The sequence below is a fragment of the Oxyura jamaicensis genome, chromosome 3 (genome assembly GCF_011077185.1).
Source record: "Oxyura jamaicensis isolate SHBP4307 breed ruddy duck chromosome 3, BPBGC_Ojam_1.0, whole genome shotgun sequence".
Classification (NCBI taxonomy): Eukaryota; Metazoa; Chordata; class Aves; order Anseriformes; family Anatidae; genus Oxyura; species Oxyura jamaicensis.
The window spans coordinates 49,420,598-49,439,447 of NC_048895.1; the positions used below are offsets into that span (position 1 = coordinate 49,420,598).

General features: G+C 40.5%; 1 protein-coding gene across 8 annotated transcripts in view; it reads left to right on the forward strand.

Annotated features, from left to right (window-relative positions):
* The window catches only part of GRM1 (glutamate metabotropic receptor 1), a 191,486-nt gene that overhangs the window by 858 nt on the left and 171,778 nt on the right, over window positions 1-18,850 (forward strand). For 7 of the 8 annotated variants that reach the window (XM_035321825.1, XM_035321824.1, XM_035321823.1 and 4 more), the window contains exon 2: window positions 842-1,727. In XM_035321825.1, the coding sequence (XP_035177716.1) occupies window positions 965-1,727 (763 nt within the window). In that variant the 5' untranslated portion in view covers window positions 842-964. Of the gene's footprint in view, window positions 1-40; window positions 284-841; window positions 1,728-18,850 lie in introns of those variants that run through there. The other variant, XM_035321821.1, reaches the window with a different exon arrangement.

Genomic DNA, 18,850 nt, shown 5'->3' on the forward strand with positions numbered 1-18,850 from the left:
CCCGGCTCCCGGCTCCCGGCTCCCGGCTCCCGGCTCCCGGCTCCCGGTGCCGGTGCCGGTCTCGCCGCCCGTCCCTCTCGAGGTCTCCGCTCGCCGTCGCCGGTCTCGCCGCCTCTCCCGACCCGGAGCCTGGCTGCGAGGCAGGCGTGCCGGTAAAGCGCAGCGGGACTTTGTCCGCCGTTGCCGTAGTAACTACCATGGATTTCCCCCCCTCCCCGTGACATGTGTGTCCGTGTGTCCCCGGTTGCATTCTGGTTCGCCCCTTCCGCACTGAAAAGTTCAGGTAAACTGCAAAGGGGCTCCCTCCCGCTTCTTTCCTCCGCTGACCTTTAAATGACATTTCCCGGCGGCGGCGGGGCAGATTCCTCGGCTTTCTCCCCCACCCCCCCGCATCTCCCCGGGGAGAGGACCCCCCCGAGCTGGGGGAAAATGCTTTCGGAGAGCTCCAGGGCGAGGAGGGCAGCGCCACCTCCTGCCGCCGGGGCCGCGGCCGCCGGGGCCGAGCGAGGCCGGGTGCCCGGGGAAACTTCCGAACTTGGGGGGAGCGGGGCAGAACCGGCGGGGGGCGGGGTGGGGGGGGGGGGGTCGAAACGGGAGCCTTGGCTGCAAGGAGGACGCGGATCCCCCAGCCCCACGCGTGTCGGTGTGCCCGGTGGCGTGCCGAGGGAAATAGGCTCACGCTTTATTTCCATTTCCCTCTGGAAAGTTGCTGCCGGGAGCCTCGGATGAAGCGGATTGAGCCGGGCGTTTGGGAGGGTGGCGGAGCGGGGATGTGCCGCCGGGCTGGGGTTTGAGAGCGCCCCCCGCTAGCGTGTTTTGTCCCCCGTTTCTGTGCCACCAGGTTGGAAGTCCCTAGGCTGACGACTGCCTGGCGCTGCGAGAGAGACCTCGCTGTGATGCTGCTCGGAGCGAGCCGGGAGCCGGCGGGGGCGAGCGGATGCCATTTCCTACACGCCCTTAAGCCATGTGCAGGCAAGGGGAGCCCTTGAAATTCGTCGCCTGGGTCTGGACGACGTCGTGTAACAAAATGATCGGCGTGCTGCTGGTCTTCGTCCCCGCGCTGCTGCTGGAGGCGGAGGTGCTGCCCCGGGGAGCGGGGCGCAGGTCTCTGCTCTCCGCCGCCTCCTCGCAGCGCTCGGTGGCCCGCATGGACGGCGATGTCATCATCGGCGCCCTCTTCTCCGTCCACCACCAGCCCCCGGCCGAGAAAGTGCCCGAGAGGAAGTGCGGGGAAATCCGCGAGCAGTACGGCATCCAACGGGTGGAAGCCATGTTCCACACTTTGGATAAGATCAACGCAGACCCGGTCCTGCTGCCCAACATCACCCTGGGCAGCGAGATCCGGGACTCGTGCTGGCACTCCTCGGTGGCCCTGGAGCAGAGCATCGAGTTCATTCGGGACTCCCTCATCTCCATCAGGGACGACAGGGACGGCGGCAGCCGCTGCCTTTCGGACTCGCAGCCCCAGCCCCAGAGCAGGCTGAAAAAGCCCATCGCGGGGGTCATCGGCCCGGGCTCCAGCTCTGTGGCCATCCAGGTGCAGAACCTGCTGCAGCTCTTCGACATCCCGCAGATCGCCTACTCGGCCACCAGCATCGACCTGAGCGACAAAACGCTCTACAAGTACTTCCTGCGGGTGGTCCCCTCCGACACGCTGCAAGCTCGGGCCATGCTCGACATCGTCAAGCGCTACAACTGGACCTACGTGTCCGCCGTCCACACGGAAGGTAGGTGCGGGGCAGCCCCCGCAGCCCCACCTTGGGCGACACGCGAGAGAAGGTCCCGCGTGGGAAAGGGCCGGGGTCGTGCAGCACCGGTCCCCGGGGACCGGCGGCTCCGGGGCTGGGAGTGGCTCCGGCAGCCCCCGAGCAGCGCTGCCCCGGTCCTGCCGCCGGCACCCAACGGGTCGCGGCCACTCCGGGCGGCGAGAGGGGCGCCGAGGTTGAGGATTCTCGGGGAAGGAGCGGGGGACTGCAGCCGGACGAGCTGCACCGACGTGAAGGGCGGAATTCGTCTTCTGGGGGAAGGCGAGCTCTCCTGACGTCTGTCTGTGGCATTTCTGTAGTCTAGCTATAGCCCTAAAAGGGGATTTTTTAAGTACAAAACTGCAAAGCTGGGGGTATGGCTGTTGTAATTGTGCACCTGTTCTCTTTATCTGAGTGTATCTCTTTCCTGGGTTTGATTAACGATTCCCTCCTCTGCTTTCTGAGCTGACTCCACACCTTCTATCCTCACAGAGATGTCAAAGTAAGAAGTGCTAAGAACATACCCTGTTATGAATAAATAAGAGTCTCCACTAAGAGTTGTGTAAACAACATGCACAGGTGAAATGGATTAAACTGGACCCTTAAAAGATGAAAGTGCAGCAGTTCTGAAAAGCCTATGCAAGAGAAGGAAGCAATGACCTGACATTTGCAGTTCATTTTCTGCCCTGTCACAGATGAGGAAAGGAACTGCTATAAAGAGTGGCATATATGAGCTGTTAAGGTTCCCTATTGCTGACAGATAGCATTAGATCTTGTGGCAGGCCAGGGTGAAAAATAAACATCAAAGGGGTAAATTCTTTGTGGATGTAAATTGCCACATCTCCCTTCAGTGCACTTCCTGGGAGCTTTGCTAATTCACATTGGCTGAGGATCTTCCTTCAGGGATCTGCTCTCTCTTTCTCTCTCTGTAGATGTAACTCTCGTTAACACTAGTGGGATTTATCTCTTTTGGAAAAGACAATAGATTATGAAAGTTATTTCTTCATTTTTTTTTTAAAGATCATTATACGTAGCAACTCTGCTCACTGCTTGTGAGAAATTTTAATTCAATATCTGTTTTTACAAATAAGCTACCAAGTGATGAAAAATGCTTGCTGCAAGATATTTTTGTAGGATTTAGAGAGATGCTTTTGAAGACAGTGGATCAGTTCTACTCCACAAGGTAACAGTCTCCTCTTAGGAAGTGTGATTTTGCAGATTATGCAGCTCAAGTTTCTCTCTCTCCCCCTCTCTCTCTCTTTTTGGTCTCTTAAAAAAAAGCTGTATGTGCCATACCTTTATTGTTAGAGTCAAGATACTGATTCCACTGGCAATATATTTAATAAACTTCAACTTAGTTCCTTTCTAGAAGATGTCATTAACCCCCATTGCAATTGCTGTTGGGTGGATTCCAAAGACTTTTTTTTTTTCCTTTTTTTTTTTTTTTCCCATGTGAAGTGAAATTAGTACAAATGAAAATCAGCATGAATTATTCCATTTCTGCTACCTGAAATCCTGTGCATTCACTGTGAGATTGCTGCTTGGTGGTGTGTTAAAGGTGGGCTCATGCTTCACAGACAACACAGAGCCACTCTGAATAGTAGTCTGTGAATTGAATCTGATCCAGCCATGCTATGTTTGGAAATACAGGAATAAAGTGTAGTTGGAAACATTCGTCCTCCACACTTACTCACAGGCCTCCATACTGTCTTTATGGTGGGCTGCAAAATGTGTTGGGAGAAATTCCAGGGTACCACGGGTTTGGAGCATCCAACCAGTCTCTCCACCCTGTCCCTTGTTCTCATGGGGTGGTCAGTCCTCAGCTCCTTTAGCCACCCAACCACAAGGGGATGCAATGAGACCACAAACTTGCCTATCTGTGTCAGCTAGCAGTGCTCCTCGGTCAACACTGACCCAGGGCAGGGTCTCAGAAATAACCCAGAGGTGATGAGCTCTTTCTCAGGCAGTCTGAACTATCCAACTCCTCCAGTCCCCTTTCTCTGCTCCTACACTCTGGCCGGAGTTATCTGAATGCCCAAAACAGCACTAGTCTATAGAAATATGCTTCTAATGAAAGTCAGAAATAAATAGCACGCTATTTGGTATGCACACCTTTTAACATGGAGACTACACATGCCATGAGAATCAGGATAGTAAAGTCACTCAATCTGTGGCGTGATGTCTTTCAAGTAGTCCCCGGTATCCTTCTTTGCATTTGACATGAAGGCTCATTCTTCTTGTGTTAATGCCATTATTGGTGACCACATTTAACAAGATACACAATCTCTACACACTGGTACATGACATTGCATGGAGGTATGCCATACCTTTTTTATTTTTTTAATTTCTTTTTGTTTTCACCATTGTTTATTAAGATACATAATCATTGCACTTGGTTAGAAACTTCTCAGTCAGTGAATAAAATCTGTTTTCAAAGGCCCACATAACTCCTTTTAAATTAAACTTGGCACATAGAGCTCCACATTGGAGAAAAAGACAAAGTCAAGTTACTATGCTTGGTTATTGTGTATCTCAGCTGAGCAGAGTTACACATCATGAGATTGCATTTACTTCAGAGTAGGCAGCAGTCATGAAATGATGTGAGAAATCTGTGTGTCTGCCTGTGGAAGGCTGTGTGACTACAGAGTAGCTGCAAGGCATTTCCAAGACTACTATTTTTTTAAGGAATCTTCAAAGGTCCTTCAGTATTGGAGCTCTTGGCATGGGTACATCTTCTCAGCTCTTAGGCTTGGAAGGCATCCTTATCTAGAAATGCAGATAAGTGTATGTCTAATGCCAAGCCAAGGCATCCTGTGGAAATCAAAGGGATTAGAAGCACCTGCATGGAGTTAGGCACAATTCTATGGGTGCTCCTGAATTCAGGTCGTATTCACACATAGCGGGTGTGATAAGGGCAGTCTTGCTTGCTAAGAGTTACTTGTCACATGAGATACCTTCAGAGACAGGTACTATTTTCACTTCACTAGGCAACCACCGGTTCTATATGTGGTAGAACTGGGAAGAATGGTGAGGGCTACCTTCTTCCTTGGCCAGAGAACAGCCCCTTGGGCTGTTCTGGCCCCCAAGGCCAGAAATTCTGAGCGGAGATGGCAAGCACCACCTCCGCGCTGTGTGACTCTGAAGGCACAGAAGGTAGCAGGGCTGTCTCCAGAAAGCACGGAGCAGCTATGAGATTACGGTGCATTACACCACCATCCAAAACCACAAGACGCCTACACGCTGGCTGGTAACCAGCACACAGACTCCAGCAATTCCCTCACCTTTATTCCCTCACCTTTAAAGTAGGCAAGATGAGGGCGTAAGAAGCCCTTTTATCATCTCATTTTCCAAGGAGATCACTTCTGAAGAAGCAAATAGAAATACTTCATGTCCGTGCCTCACTTTTCATTTCAGTCATGGCATATGTGTTGGCCTTATAAAATGTATGTAAAATTTTTTTAATCTTGTGTATGCAAAATACAAATGCGCTGAATAGATCTGTTTGACCACCATTGTTTATTTATGGACTATTCTTGCACTGTAGTGTATAAATACCCCTTTATAAATAAAAATTTAATTCCAGCAGATTAGCGTGGACTTTGTAGAAATATCTGTGGAAATGGACCATTTAAGTCAATTGCACCAAATTCTGATTATTTATAGATTAATTTTACTGATAACACTAAGATGTTTCTAGTCATGATCAAATTTGCCAGATATGTATTACAAGGCTGTTCCTTTTGCTTGAGTAAAAGGCTTGAAATGAACTCTGATGAAACAGATGGCACAACTGTAAAGGCTTTCAGCTCAAAGTAGACAGTAGGGTATTTAGTCATCTTCATAATGATTTTTGATAATCTGACTGCCACACGCTGCATTGTAGTACCATATAGGGAACTCATATGCATGGTCATATATTCTGGAATGAGAATGGCAGGATGTAAGCCTTGCACCTAATTGCAGTTTTCATAGGGAATAATTTCTTTTGGTAGGACTCACTAAAGTAGCTTTAGATGTGCTAGAAAATAATACTCCTGTTTAAAGATAAGTGGGGCAATATCCACCAGATGGTTCAAAGGAATAATTTTCATATAATAGGGCTGCGTTTAATTTCTCACAAGCTGTTCTTGCAGTTATTCCTGACAATGGTATATTATTAATTCCATAGTGTTACTGGCTGATTGATACTTTCTGATAAAATTATGGTCAGGCAATAGTGAACAGTAGCTCCAATTCATATGCTTGAAATTTCAGAGTTTACAAATATTTCTATCAACAGCTATAAAAATTCTCTTAAACCTCATAAAGTGTTGTGAACTGTGCCTGAGATGAATACCCCAATCTATTTCTTTATCTGTTTAACTTGCTTCACGTACCTTCAGCAGAAGCTTCAGGATAAGGAAAAAAGGAGAGAGAAATGTCCTGATGGGGATAGAAATTAATTTAAAAGCAAGTGGGGAGTAGAATATTTCCTGTATTGGACAAATTCATTGTATTTATTAGAAGGTGCTGGAAGAATCATTTACATCAATTGATGTTGACAAAATTATTGCAGGTGACAAATGCCATAGAGAATCAAGAGAAATTTGTTCTGGAAAATATATTGCTTTTCAGTACTCCTAAATTCACAAATAATCGAACTTTTCAACTGCACAACTGGCAGCTGTGTGAGTTAAATCACCTCAGAAGAATCATCTAACTTCTATGCCCGTCTTCTAGCAATATTATTAGAGTTCATATTTATCGGTAGATACCATATGTTCATTTGTGCTTTACTTTTTTTTTTTTTTTTTTTTTTTTTTTTCATTATCTCCTTGTTATCATATTTGTATGTCCCACATTTCCTGGAAACTCCTGCAGGGTGCTTGTCTCAGTGAATATTGTTTTAAGAAAATGAACTGTGCTTTCTCAAAAGGCCCCATGAAAATACTTCTATAATATTCCTTTGAACTGTAGTTCATAAAATGAAGGTGCTTGTTCTTAGGTTTCTCAGACAGAAAAGCAAAAACTGTGTGATGTGTAATATGATTAGGAGTAGTGTCACCAGCTGAGAAAGATTCTTCAGGGTCTGATGAACCAGTGAGTTGGTAACTGTAGTAGGAGACCAGAAGCATTGCACCTGCCACAAACAATCCAGAAAAGTAATGGTCAAAGTCATTATAACTGGTGCTCACTGGACCACGTGAAACAAACTGGTGATTTCAGTATATTTTCTGTGTGGCAGGTGTTCACAGCATAAGCCACCATCACCCATGACACTAATTATCACCTGTGCTGACAGTCTGATCAGGAAGGCCTGAGACTGACTGGTCATGAACTACAACAGTTTTTCACCGAAGGAAACCATTCCTCCATCTCTCTCTGCTAAGGAATAATGCCAAAGGTGGGTGGGAAGATATGCACAACAAATGAAAGCCATCCTGCGTGTCACCAGATTGGTTTTGCTGGCTAACTTGTCAGATTGGATCTTTTCCCAAACCTAATATTGCATTATTATTGCTATTAATGTATAACTTAAAGAGGTTCCTTAAAAATGAAATGTGTTTGGCTGAGGACTGTTAACATGTAGGGAAATATTAAAACTTCTGTACTTCTCCTTCAGCAGTGGGTGACTATTAAAAGGAGCAGGAGCAGGACATGCATGGAGCACACCTTCACAGCTCCTGTGTGTAGGAACTTCCCAAATATCAGATCCACCAACGGACCTTTCCTTTGTGAATTTGTCTAATCCTTTTTTTGCATCTATTTATATGTTAGTCTCCCTAGTGTCATAACAGAGAACTCTATAACTTAACTGTATGTTGTATGAACAAGCGTTTCCTGTTATTCAGTTAAACCTGTTCCTTAATGCCTGCATTACATTCATACATTTGTACAAAACTTATCATCATTTGTTAATCCTGACCATTCTCTTGTTCTAGTTTCAATAGGAAGTGTGAGCCAACAGAGCTGTATGCAGTGTTTGTTGCAGGGGTGCACTATGGTTAAACTCACTCATGAAGTAACACGTTCCGTATTGCTCTCAGACCTTTCCTGAGAAACTTCTACCTGTCCATTACCTTTTTAGCTACCACAATGCATTGAATGGATGCCATCAGAAAAAATTACCACAAAGACTTTCTCTTAATGGTAATGCCTATTTCAGAGGCAATCATACACAGAAGTTTGCTCACGTGCGTAACCCTTCATATATTAACACATATTTCCTACAGTTTTGTTCCTATCTGTTGGCCAATTATTAATCCATAGCAGCACCTTCTGTCTTATCCCATATTACCTCTGCTTCTGTGAGAGCCATTGTAAGGGACCTCGTTGAAAACTTTCTTAAATTCCAAGTGCTTCATAGTTTTTGTATCATTCAATGGTTATCTACTCCGGTAAAGGAGACTAATAATCTTCTGAGGTATATATTTTCTCTGTAAAAGCTGTTTTGGTTCTTCCCGAATATGACATATTTATTTACTTATACATTAATACAGTTTATGTTATGGTTCTTACCAATTAGCTTTGGGCAGAAATGTCACAAGTCTGTTGTTCAGTTACCCCCCCGTGCCTCTAAATGCTCTATAAATTCCATTAAAATATTAAAGATGATATGTGAAAATATAAAATTACTTTTTCCACTTTACCATTGCCATCTGTTTTGGTATCAAGGCCAGCTTAATTGGTGGCAATGTATCACAGAAGAATTCTGCTTTGAAAATTAGTTGGTATTGGCAATTGGTCAAATCCATCTTATGGATTTGTTATAAAATATTGACACTCTGAGACAACTTCTCTACAAAAGGAATGACCTTTCTGTGAGAACCATCCTATCCACCTTCACAGACAGTGCAGATCCAGATAATTAATTTATCTTCTGTGCTATGGTTTTATTTTCCCTGAGTACTCTTCCTATATATCTGGTTATCACTGAATATCAGGCAAGTTTCCCATTTCTGGAATATTTGCAGAATGGTGGATTATGATGTTCTACATCTTTATGTCTCAAAATTGTTTCATATTGTTTTATTGTGGTTTTATATTTTATTTGTCAAGTTATGCTCTGTTCTATTTTCCTGATTAGCACACAAATTCCACATTTAAAATTTTATTTATTTATTTATTTTATTATCTTTAGTAAATTTAATTTTCTATTCTATCATGCTGGCTTTTTTCATCCTTTCAGAACTTTTTTTTTTTTTTTTTTTGAATGTTGGTTTATAAAAATGCTCTTAGCCTCTTACACATATCTAAATAGTTTCCACTAATTTCTTAGTATTTTAGTCTTTTAGCTGCTCCTGTTAACTTCCTTGAAATTAAGTTTCTCCTTTTTTATAATTTAATTTGTTTTCAATCAAATATTACTGTAACTGATTTTTATTTCACTCACAGATCTTTCTTTCCAAGTATTAATAGACCCAAAATTACAGATATTTTTTTTTGATACTTTGGTCTTAATAAGGCCATGTATATTGCTCAAAACGAAATCAAGACTTGCTTACTCTTGTGAGTTCAGTGAGCAGATGAGTCAACACACACATGAGAAGTAAATCAATACACAGCATGTAAGATTTGCCTTCATTTTCCATTAGTTAACATACAGCTTTGCAGTACTGCATACAGATCCAGGGTGTGTTAATAGTGTTTTGTGACATGAGGGGTGTTTTTTAATGAAAAGTACTGTTTATCACAAGCTGTCCTTTCCTCTTGCTACATGCCACTATCTGGATGGCTTGTGTCTATCAAGAACCAGTGTGACAGATGTTTCATTTTACTGAAAAGTCACAATGTTTGTTATACAATGCAGTAGTCCTCATTTTGAACAATTTCCATTTGTATTTTCTGTTGAATGTTTTTGAACAAGTGAATTGCTTAAAGAATATCTGCATTATATTGACAACAATGATTTATAAATCCCTTTGAAATCTGATAGAAATTTTATAAGGAAAGGCATTTGACAGTTCTGCTAGACAAAGTAGAATATATTGTGTCCTGTGCTGGTGCAGAGAGTAAGTGCAGCTGTAGGGCTCTTGATCCAGTGCTCATTGACGTTGGCTGATGGTCCTCTATTTGAGTTCAGTGTATCCTGAATGGGGCTTAGCATGGCTATCATATATTATCTTTTCATGTTATGGAAGTGTCATTCCTCAGAGAGTACTAAAAATCCCCAGGGCTTGTGAATCCTGCAGTTGGAAGCATCTCATAGTTAATGGAAAGTAGTGTAAAATTGTTTGAAGACAGTTTACTGAATTTGCATAGATATTAAAAGATATTCATATACATTTTTTTTTTTTTTCCTTCCAACTAGAAGAAGGTTGAATCTTTTCACTTCTAAATACAAATTCTCCAGTGAATGTAACTCTTCTTTCTCTCTGCACATTGTTAGTGGGACAAACTTTCATTTTCTTAAATGCAGTCCAATTGGCAGTTGTTTGACTATCAACTTTTGTCCTTATTCCTCAAACACTTTTTCAAACAAAACTCATCCAGGCAACAACAATAAGAACAAGGCATGAAAACTGCTGAAGTGACAGTCATTGGAAATATGAATAGATATTCGTAAATACTTTCTTAAAACATCTGGCTAGGCTCAACTGAACATTGAATGTTTTGTCCAATGTAGAGTAGAATATGAAAGATAATTATAATTAATTACCAGGAATTGAGGAAATATTTCATGCTTATTTATATATCTTACCCATATGGTGCTTGGTGGAGAGGCTTGAGTGCAAGGAAATTTGGCATGTAGGCCACAGTAGCAATTTTGTTAAGTGCTGGATATTGAAAGATGGTAATTCTCCTAGTGAGAATATATTTCTCTGACTGCAGGCTCCACATGTATGAAACTCAATCTCTTGCTTGAGCAGCAAAAAAAATAATGAAATATTGACAGCTCTGTAAAGGAATGCTATATTATCAACATTGCTAAAACTGGGAGGATGATGTGAGAGACTGGCAAGTTGAAATCCACTACTACTGAACTGGGTAGAACGGGTTACAGTCCTGGGCCAACAACATTCTCTCAGAGAATGCCCTTATTTGCCAGGCAACAGTTCCCTGGGAGCATAAACTCATATTCAGGATCAGATTAAAAAATCCATGTCTATATGAAGTGATGTGCTGTGCTGGGACATTCAAGTTACTATGCTGGAACAAAAATGTTCAAGATTTTGAGAAGGGGAAGGAGCCAGGCAGGAGCCTTGGCAGCCTGGGTGTCACTCAGCCACAGTGCATCAGTCCGTAGCTCCTTCAGTCAGCTCCTTCATTAGTTATTTCTTCTTTCCTTTCTCCTTAAGGCACTAGGATCATGGTCCTCAGGTGTCACTGAATTACCTTGTAAATATAGGATTAGTCTTTCTCTTTCATGTGGATACCTGCCTGTGTCAAACCAGTCTTTGTTCACTGCCAGATTTGGCCAGGAGTTCAACATCCAACTGCTCAGCCTGTGTGTGTTGACAGCACTAGTGTCAGTCACCCAGTGCAGAACCAGATTTCTTCCCCCTTCCCAAGCGGTGCCAACCCACAAGTGGAGTTACAGAAATGATGGGAAGATTTTCCAGGAGCTCCTTCTGGATTTGTCACTGACCTCAGAGATGGCTGATATTCTCTTAAATTTATCCCTAAACATGCCCATAATGATGTCCTCCAATGATGTCCAGCCTGTGAAAAGGTTGGATGTAGTAAGTGTGAGTCTGCAGCATGAGGAGAATGATGTCCAAAACTGATGTTATGAAGTTGAGAGAGGCAATGAATATTGATTTCAATATATTATGGAACAGGCAAAAATGGATAGTGTTGAGTTGTGCCAAAAATCCCAAAGCAAAACTCGAGTGAGCTATCCCAGACAACTCCAGGTACCAAGACAGTGGTTTTCAAAAAATAATAAGATGGTGATTCAGGTTTCCAATGACAAAAATATATATATAATTAAATTAAAGCCCATCAGTGTGACTCTGCAGAAAATAGGCCTCACACCAACCTGATTTTGTTCTTTCATGAAAGTGCAGACTTGGTAGCTAAAGGTAACTGTGTAGGTGGAGTATCTTGGATTTTTGGAATTAGTATCACAGGATATTTTGATTAAAAACACACTGTGAAATATTAGCAAAACAGACATCACATAAATTAAAACTCAGCACATCGACTTCAGTAAGTGGAGAGTGACCCCATCAAATGGGGTTATTTTAACTGCATTGCACAGAGATCAGCAAGGTGTGTAATGCCTCGCTGTCTTCATCAATGATATAAAAAGCATAATTGCTGATAAGATATACAGGTTTGTGGAAAGATAAGGAGTGGGGAGAAAAGGAATGATTCATATATCCTGGGAAGCTAGGCCCAGTCTAAGAACATGCATGCTAATACAGTCAAATGCCAACCATATATGCAGGATTAAGGCACATGTGCCACTTGCACAGGATAAGAATTGTGCCTCTGAAAGGAGTCTTAAATGCAGTGTATGGTTACAGAGAAGCTGCATCAAAAATAAGACAAAAAACCTCAAGATTCAAAAAGCTAATATCATTCTTGAGAGAGAGGGAATTTGACCTCAATCTAAGGATCATTTTTATTAACCTTGCTATTCTCTGTTCATTTCTGTTATCAACATTTTAGGAAGAAAGTTATTATATTGGAAAGAGATAAGGGTAAAATTCTCTAAATGATTTGAGGGCTGAAAGAATGCATTATAGAAGGAACCTAAAGCCATTTATTCTATCTGATTTGCCAAAAAATATACAGCCTCTTTTACTCCCCAAAATGCTTAATTTCCTCCAAACAAACAAAACCAGTAGGAACTAAAGGCTCTGTATCCTAATGGTTAAATGCATAGCAAGTGCCAAATGCTGGTAGGTGAACATCTTCAATTAGAAACAAGGCAAACACTTGTACTTTTGAAGATGATTAACCACTGTGACAAATGACTGAGGAAAACGATACATTTCCAGTCTTTCAATGTTGTCTAACCAAAAAGTGCTGCAGATGTTCCAGACCAGTATAACTCAAATGCAAATCACTGGACACAGCACAGTTCACACAGAGTGAACGTGTGGGCTGGCGCTATACAGGTGGTCAGGTATGATGAGCTGATGGTTCTTTCTAACACTAAATCCTATGCATTTATTGATACTTCTGATTATGTAAGCAGAGAGGAGAAACATTTAATTTAAAGAGTTCCTTGACATTCATGTGTTCACTAATTGTCTCAGCTGCCTTGGAAAATTAAAAGAATCCTGTGCTGTTGATATTGATCCTATGGGAAAATAAATTCAGGACTAAACAATCGCTTTAGTCAAAGTTAGTCCATTGATCCAATTTCCATGCTTTATTTTGAGTCAATATTTGTTCATTTACAAGCAATTGGTGCTTTGTTATACATTTTACCCTTAGTTTACAGAGCCCTTTAGTTCTTACTATTTTTGTTTGCTTGGTGGAAATTTCAGTTTTCATGCAGATTTTATACTGCCCTGTTCTCTTACCTATGACAGAGTATTTACCTTGTGAGAGAAAAAAACAGCATGTTTTCTAAAAGAGTGCAGTGACGTTTTTCTCATGGTCTCATTAATTTGAACACTACATTGAATCTAAAATGATATAATTCATCTGACAGCACATACAAAGTAAAACAGCAAAACAAAACACCATGGAAGAAAACAAGAAATTGGTAGCTAGGACAATTAACATTTTTAACCCAGCAGTTTTCCTAGAAAGGAATGCTGTAGTGAATTTTGTGAATATGTCCTGTAATTTTAACAGACAAAACATAGGCATTGATGTCTTCTGTTGTTTCAGAATATAAGTAGCATGTTATAGATGCTATCCCTTCATGCGAGGAGCATCTTAATGTGCTCTTACAAGGCAATTTCAAGTATAGTCATGCTTGAAATCTTAATGAGTTTGTCGTACCCACTTCTGTCTATTCTACTGAGTCCAAATATATGTAAAAAAATGTATTCCACTTTTGTCATAGCTGTGGTGTTGCCCGTGAAGTATGAAGCAGAAATGTGCTGGTGCCACAAATATCCTAAGACACTGCTTTTTATAGTTCATATCCTGAGGACATATGAATAATAAAACGCTCTTTAAAATTCTGGCTATACATCTGTATTTACATTCAGACCATGATTCTGCCTTAATGAAGTCAATGGGAGATTAGCTATTGACTGAAATTTAGCCATGCATCTGACTCTATGGGGAGAAACTTTAAGGTGCAAAACACTCTTGCTTGGTCCAAAACGGCATGTGAACACTGACTCAACTTCAAGTGCTTGAATTATGGAAGACAAGAATTAACCATATACTTACAGGACATAGTTTCTGAGGGGTGGACACGTCACAGAAGTGTCCATTCCTTTACAAGTTTAGGCACTGAGTGCTTTATCTCACATTAAAGACAGGTTTTCTACAGATAAAATAAATATTTATAAACCTTGTTAAGGTCTATGTAGTAGGTTAGGATAGAGGGAAACCAAATGGCCTCAGAATTCTGTTTCAGAGAATTATGAAAATGGAGCAGTGGGCTGACAGAAAGCTGCAGCCCACTGAAGAAAAAGGGCAAGATTTTGGATGGACTGCTTTTAAGAGACAGGTAGAAATTTATTTGCTACTTTCTTGCTTAATTTAAAGCAGAATGCTGAAATAGCTGATTAGTTTGGCCATCTTTTTAATTTTTTAAACAGAAGATCAAGGTCAGTAAGGATCTAACTGAATGCTGAAACTTCATTGCATTTGCCCATGTGAGAATTGGGACTCATTTTTAAATATGTTATTTGTTTTGCCTTTTTTTTTTTTTTTTTTTTTTTTTTTTTTCCCCCATTTGTTTGTTCAGGTTATGTTAGGTTAGATTTCACCTGGATTTTTTTTTTCCCTCTCATTTTTAATGATATTTTGAGAGCTGATTCGTATGTGCTTAAATTCACAAGCTCATACACTTTTATATACATGCCAGAAGAATAGCATCAGAAGTACAAAAAGAAGAATTATTTCTGTGTCACATGAAGAATTCACTTGCAGAAGGTTGCTGGCTCTTTTGTATTGCCTTATGCTAACACAAACTTTCTCAACTTGCAAGGAAGCCATCTTAAATTGTCTATCCTCTAACAAATATTAACTGAAGTTAAAGAATGCACAATATTTAGTGAATCATATATATATTGTATATATTACAAATTACAACTGACTCACAGAAAAAGGACTATGTAAGCTTCCTTGCTCAGTAGGCAGGTTTCATTGCACATCCAGAAGAACACAGAAGGTGGCTGATGGGGGACTGGCATGAAACCACACAGGGCTGCCTTGTTTGGGGGAGAAATTTGTTGAAGAGGTTCTTGTAGAATCATTTGATTGCACTGGATCAACACCTTCCAAAGGGGGAAATTTTCTATAGGTGTCTTCAAGCTAGCTCCACCTCTAACTGTCTCATCATCCATCCTCTAAAAATCACAGCATGCACCTTTCTGTACCAGCTTCTCCTAGTCTTTCCCACAGCTTCCTCTCCCAGTTCTCTGGGACAAACAAACAAAAAACCCCACAAAGAATCATATTATGTTAATTTGAACAGCCACATGAAGCATGCCTGGACCATACAGAATTGATGTCCTATTCTCAGTCTATTGTATAGTTTCTTATAACTGGGAAAGTATATTTTCTCCTAACTAGGAAAAAAAAATCCATCTGAGCTGACATGCAAGCTTAGTTTTCAGGCAGGCAAAGGCAAAGAATTTGAAAATGGTTTAGTTTTCATTACAGTTAGATCATAATTAGCCTCTTGTTATTGTAAGGTATTTTAAACTAAAAGTAGAATTTGCTTTCAACCTGATTCCATTGTTGTAAATGTATTTGCCACTGATTTCTTTAGGAAGTGGTTTGGGGTATAATTATTACACAATTCCAATGCAAATGTACGTCCCTATATATATAAGGGAAAACACTAAGAAAAAGAGGAGAACTGAGGGAAAGCCTGTATATCTGACTAATAGAAACAATATTTCATCAGTCTGCCTTCCTTTTATGTAGAAGTATTCCAGGGTTGCATTATAAGAAGTGTAAATCTTTACAAAGAATTTCTTCATGCTAATGCACATTTGAATTTCAGTCTCAGGGAAACTAGGTTTTATGCTGCTACTAATTATCTTTGTGGTGACAAAGGCCATTGTTGCTTAGAATAAAGGGAAAGGGTGTTTGATATATTGTAATCAAGAGCAGAAATAGACAAAGGCATACATTTTAATCAACAAGAAGGTGGGGATGATGAACACCTGCAAACACAGATGTTTTACCCTTTCAGCAACAGTACTTTTACTCAGAGCATATAAGTTATGCATCAAGGATTTCTTCTTCACTGCTAATTAGGGAATAGATCCAATGGAAAAGAAGGATCCAAGTATAACTCAGTCATACGAGAGAAACAAAAAAAAATGTGGACATTTTGCCCTAATCCTAATTCACTTTGAAAGGGTGATTGGCTCTGTTGTAGAGCTGGGTGATTCATTCATGTATTAATTGTGGAAAAAAGTGCTTTGGACAAGTGAAAATAAATTATTGCAGTATTAAAAATGTTTTATTCTGGGGTACTTTTTCAAAAAAAAAGCTAAAGAAGGAAACGTTATCTCTCGAATCAGACTAACTGGAGGAGATTCTGGGTCATCTTTTCCTCTGAGAAGACTGGAATATCATTTTGTGAAGCTTTACTGTCAAATATTACACTGCTGTGTTCTGCAAGATGTTTTAATGTGTTCATCGGTCCACGTGCTGGGTTGACCCTTGACAGCAACCAGTCACCCACACAGCCGCTCACTCACTCCTCTTCATTCCGTGCCAACAGGACAGGAGGAGAAAATAAGAAGGAAAAAAGTGAGAAAACACTTGGGTCAAGATGAAGACAACTTAATAGATGCAAGAAAGTGAACAAATAAACAAAAACAAACAAGTGAAACAAAGGAAATTTCTCACCACACAGGCAGGAAGACTTATGCCTTGCCAGTCTCAAAAAATGACCACCTTGGAAGCCCCAACCCTCTTCTACCTCAGTTTTTATTGCTGAGCATGATAGCATGTAATATAATATGGAATATCCCTTTCAGTGATTTCAGTGGTTATGTCACTTGCCTGAGAGAAAGTCAAAAGTGAAGCTGTATTGTCCACTTCTTTGGTGAATGGTCTAAACACTGAACTGGTTGAATTGAACTTTTATGTCTGCAGAGGCCTCATGGAGTTTGTAATGTTGGCATACTGAAGCTTTCAAAACTAACATGTTAGAGTTAATAGCATTAATCTTACAGACTGTAGCTAGTCAAGTACTGAGAAGTGTAGTATTTAATCTGGATTTACCACATAGAGCACTCTATTGAACAGTTCCCAGCTTGGATATAGTAGTCTGGGTATTCATGTTAATGACTGTGCTGACAAGTTATGGGGACATGTTACAGCTAAGGACATGTTACATTTGCATTGAGAACTTCAAGTGTTTTGAAATAGGATACATATTTTAGGAATGCAGAGTAAAGGCAGAGGTCCAGCTTTGGTGCCATTTGAGAAGGTTCTGAAGACATAGTCCAACTCAAACTCATACAATTATTCCCACATCTTCACAGACTCCCCACATGATATAATGGTGTGTGTACACTTAACCCATTTTAAAATTCAGCCTGGTAGGCTCCTTAACCCCGATGCTTCTCTTGGAATGTTGTCCTAGAATTTCATTCTACCTACAGTTAAAAGCTGTTTCATGCTTTTTGTTCTTGTTTTGATCTGAGGAGACTGAATCCTTGAATAGCTTACTTTAAGTAACGTCCTCCTCTCTTGCATTGTCTTGATGGTTACTCATTAAATCTTTTCAATATCTTTTTTTCAATATCTTTTAGTACTGGATATTATTGCAGAAGCAGTCATACTGTTGCCAAATAGAATGAAGGTAGTATGATCTCTTTGTTACTACAGTATTGTTATTTCTTTACATACATGAAAAAAAAACAACTCTCTCTCTACATATTTAGTCAGAGCATTATGTTTAGTGTTTATGTATTATAATCCCCAAGCCAGTAATTTTGTCCCATGATAGGATGCAATATATTTTGTGTACAGAATTTTAAGCTCCTGGGAGTTTATACGTATGTGTACTTATCTGCATAATTTTTTGCTCATGCCCAGTTTAATGAATGAACTAGATCATGCTGTATTAGTAACTTGTCTCCCAATCTTTGTAATTTGTGAGTGTTATTTATAATGTTTTCATACTTTTTTTTTTTTTTTTTTCCCCCCAGGTCACTGATTAATATTAACTAGTAAAATCTAAGAACAGACTCTTGTGGGACACAATAATAAAAAAAACATTCTATGAGTGTTCCTTCTCTGCTAGTATATGTTGAAACCTAAGATCCAGATTTTAGTCTATTTTATGTATGCAACATTGATTCCTATCATACCAGGTCCATAGCAAATATGTAATGTAAAATAAAGTTAGATGTCCTGCATTATTACTTTTAATAGCCAAACTTGAAAATCCATGGATTAAAGATATTTTAGATAACTGAATTTGAAAAATCTGGTTTCCACATATACATAATTGGCACCTCTTACATTATCATGCTCCATTTCTTATTTATTTTTATTTTTTATCACTTAATTTTCATGTCAGCTCCTGAGTTATTTTGTCCAGAATGGATGTCAGGCTGACAGATCGGTAATTATTCAGGTTAACTCACTTTTCCTTTTAAAGTATTGCACAGCACTGCCTTTGTTGCCGTCCTCTAGCACTTTATGACTTTCAACAGCTATTGAATATCATTTCTAGTAGTTCAGAGAACTCATCAGACTCTTTTTTCAGAAGTTATCTGAATACATCCATCTTAAAATGCCTGCTTTTTGGAGCTTTCACTTCATTTCCTTCTGAGCTGGGAAAGCAAATTATCTATTCATCATCACCATCAACACCATCATCATCTTCTGGTATGTATACAATGTCTGTGTCTTTAATAAAATACAGAACATAAAAAATTGCCGAATGCTTCTTCCTGTTCTGGAGTCCCTTCCAGAAGTGACCCAACATCATAATTCTTTATCAGCATTCTCCCTTCCCTTCCCTTCCCTTCCCTTCCCTTCCCTTCCCTTCCCTTCCCTTCCCTTCC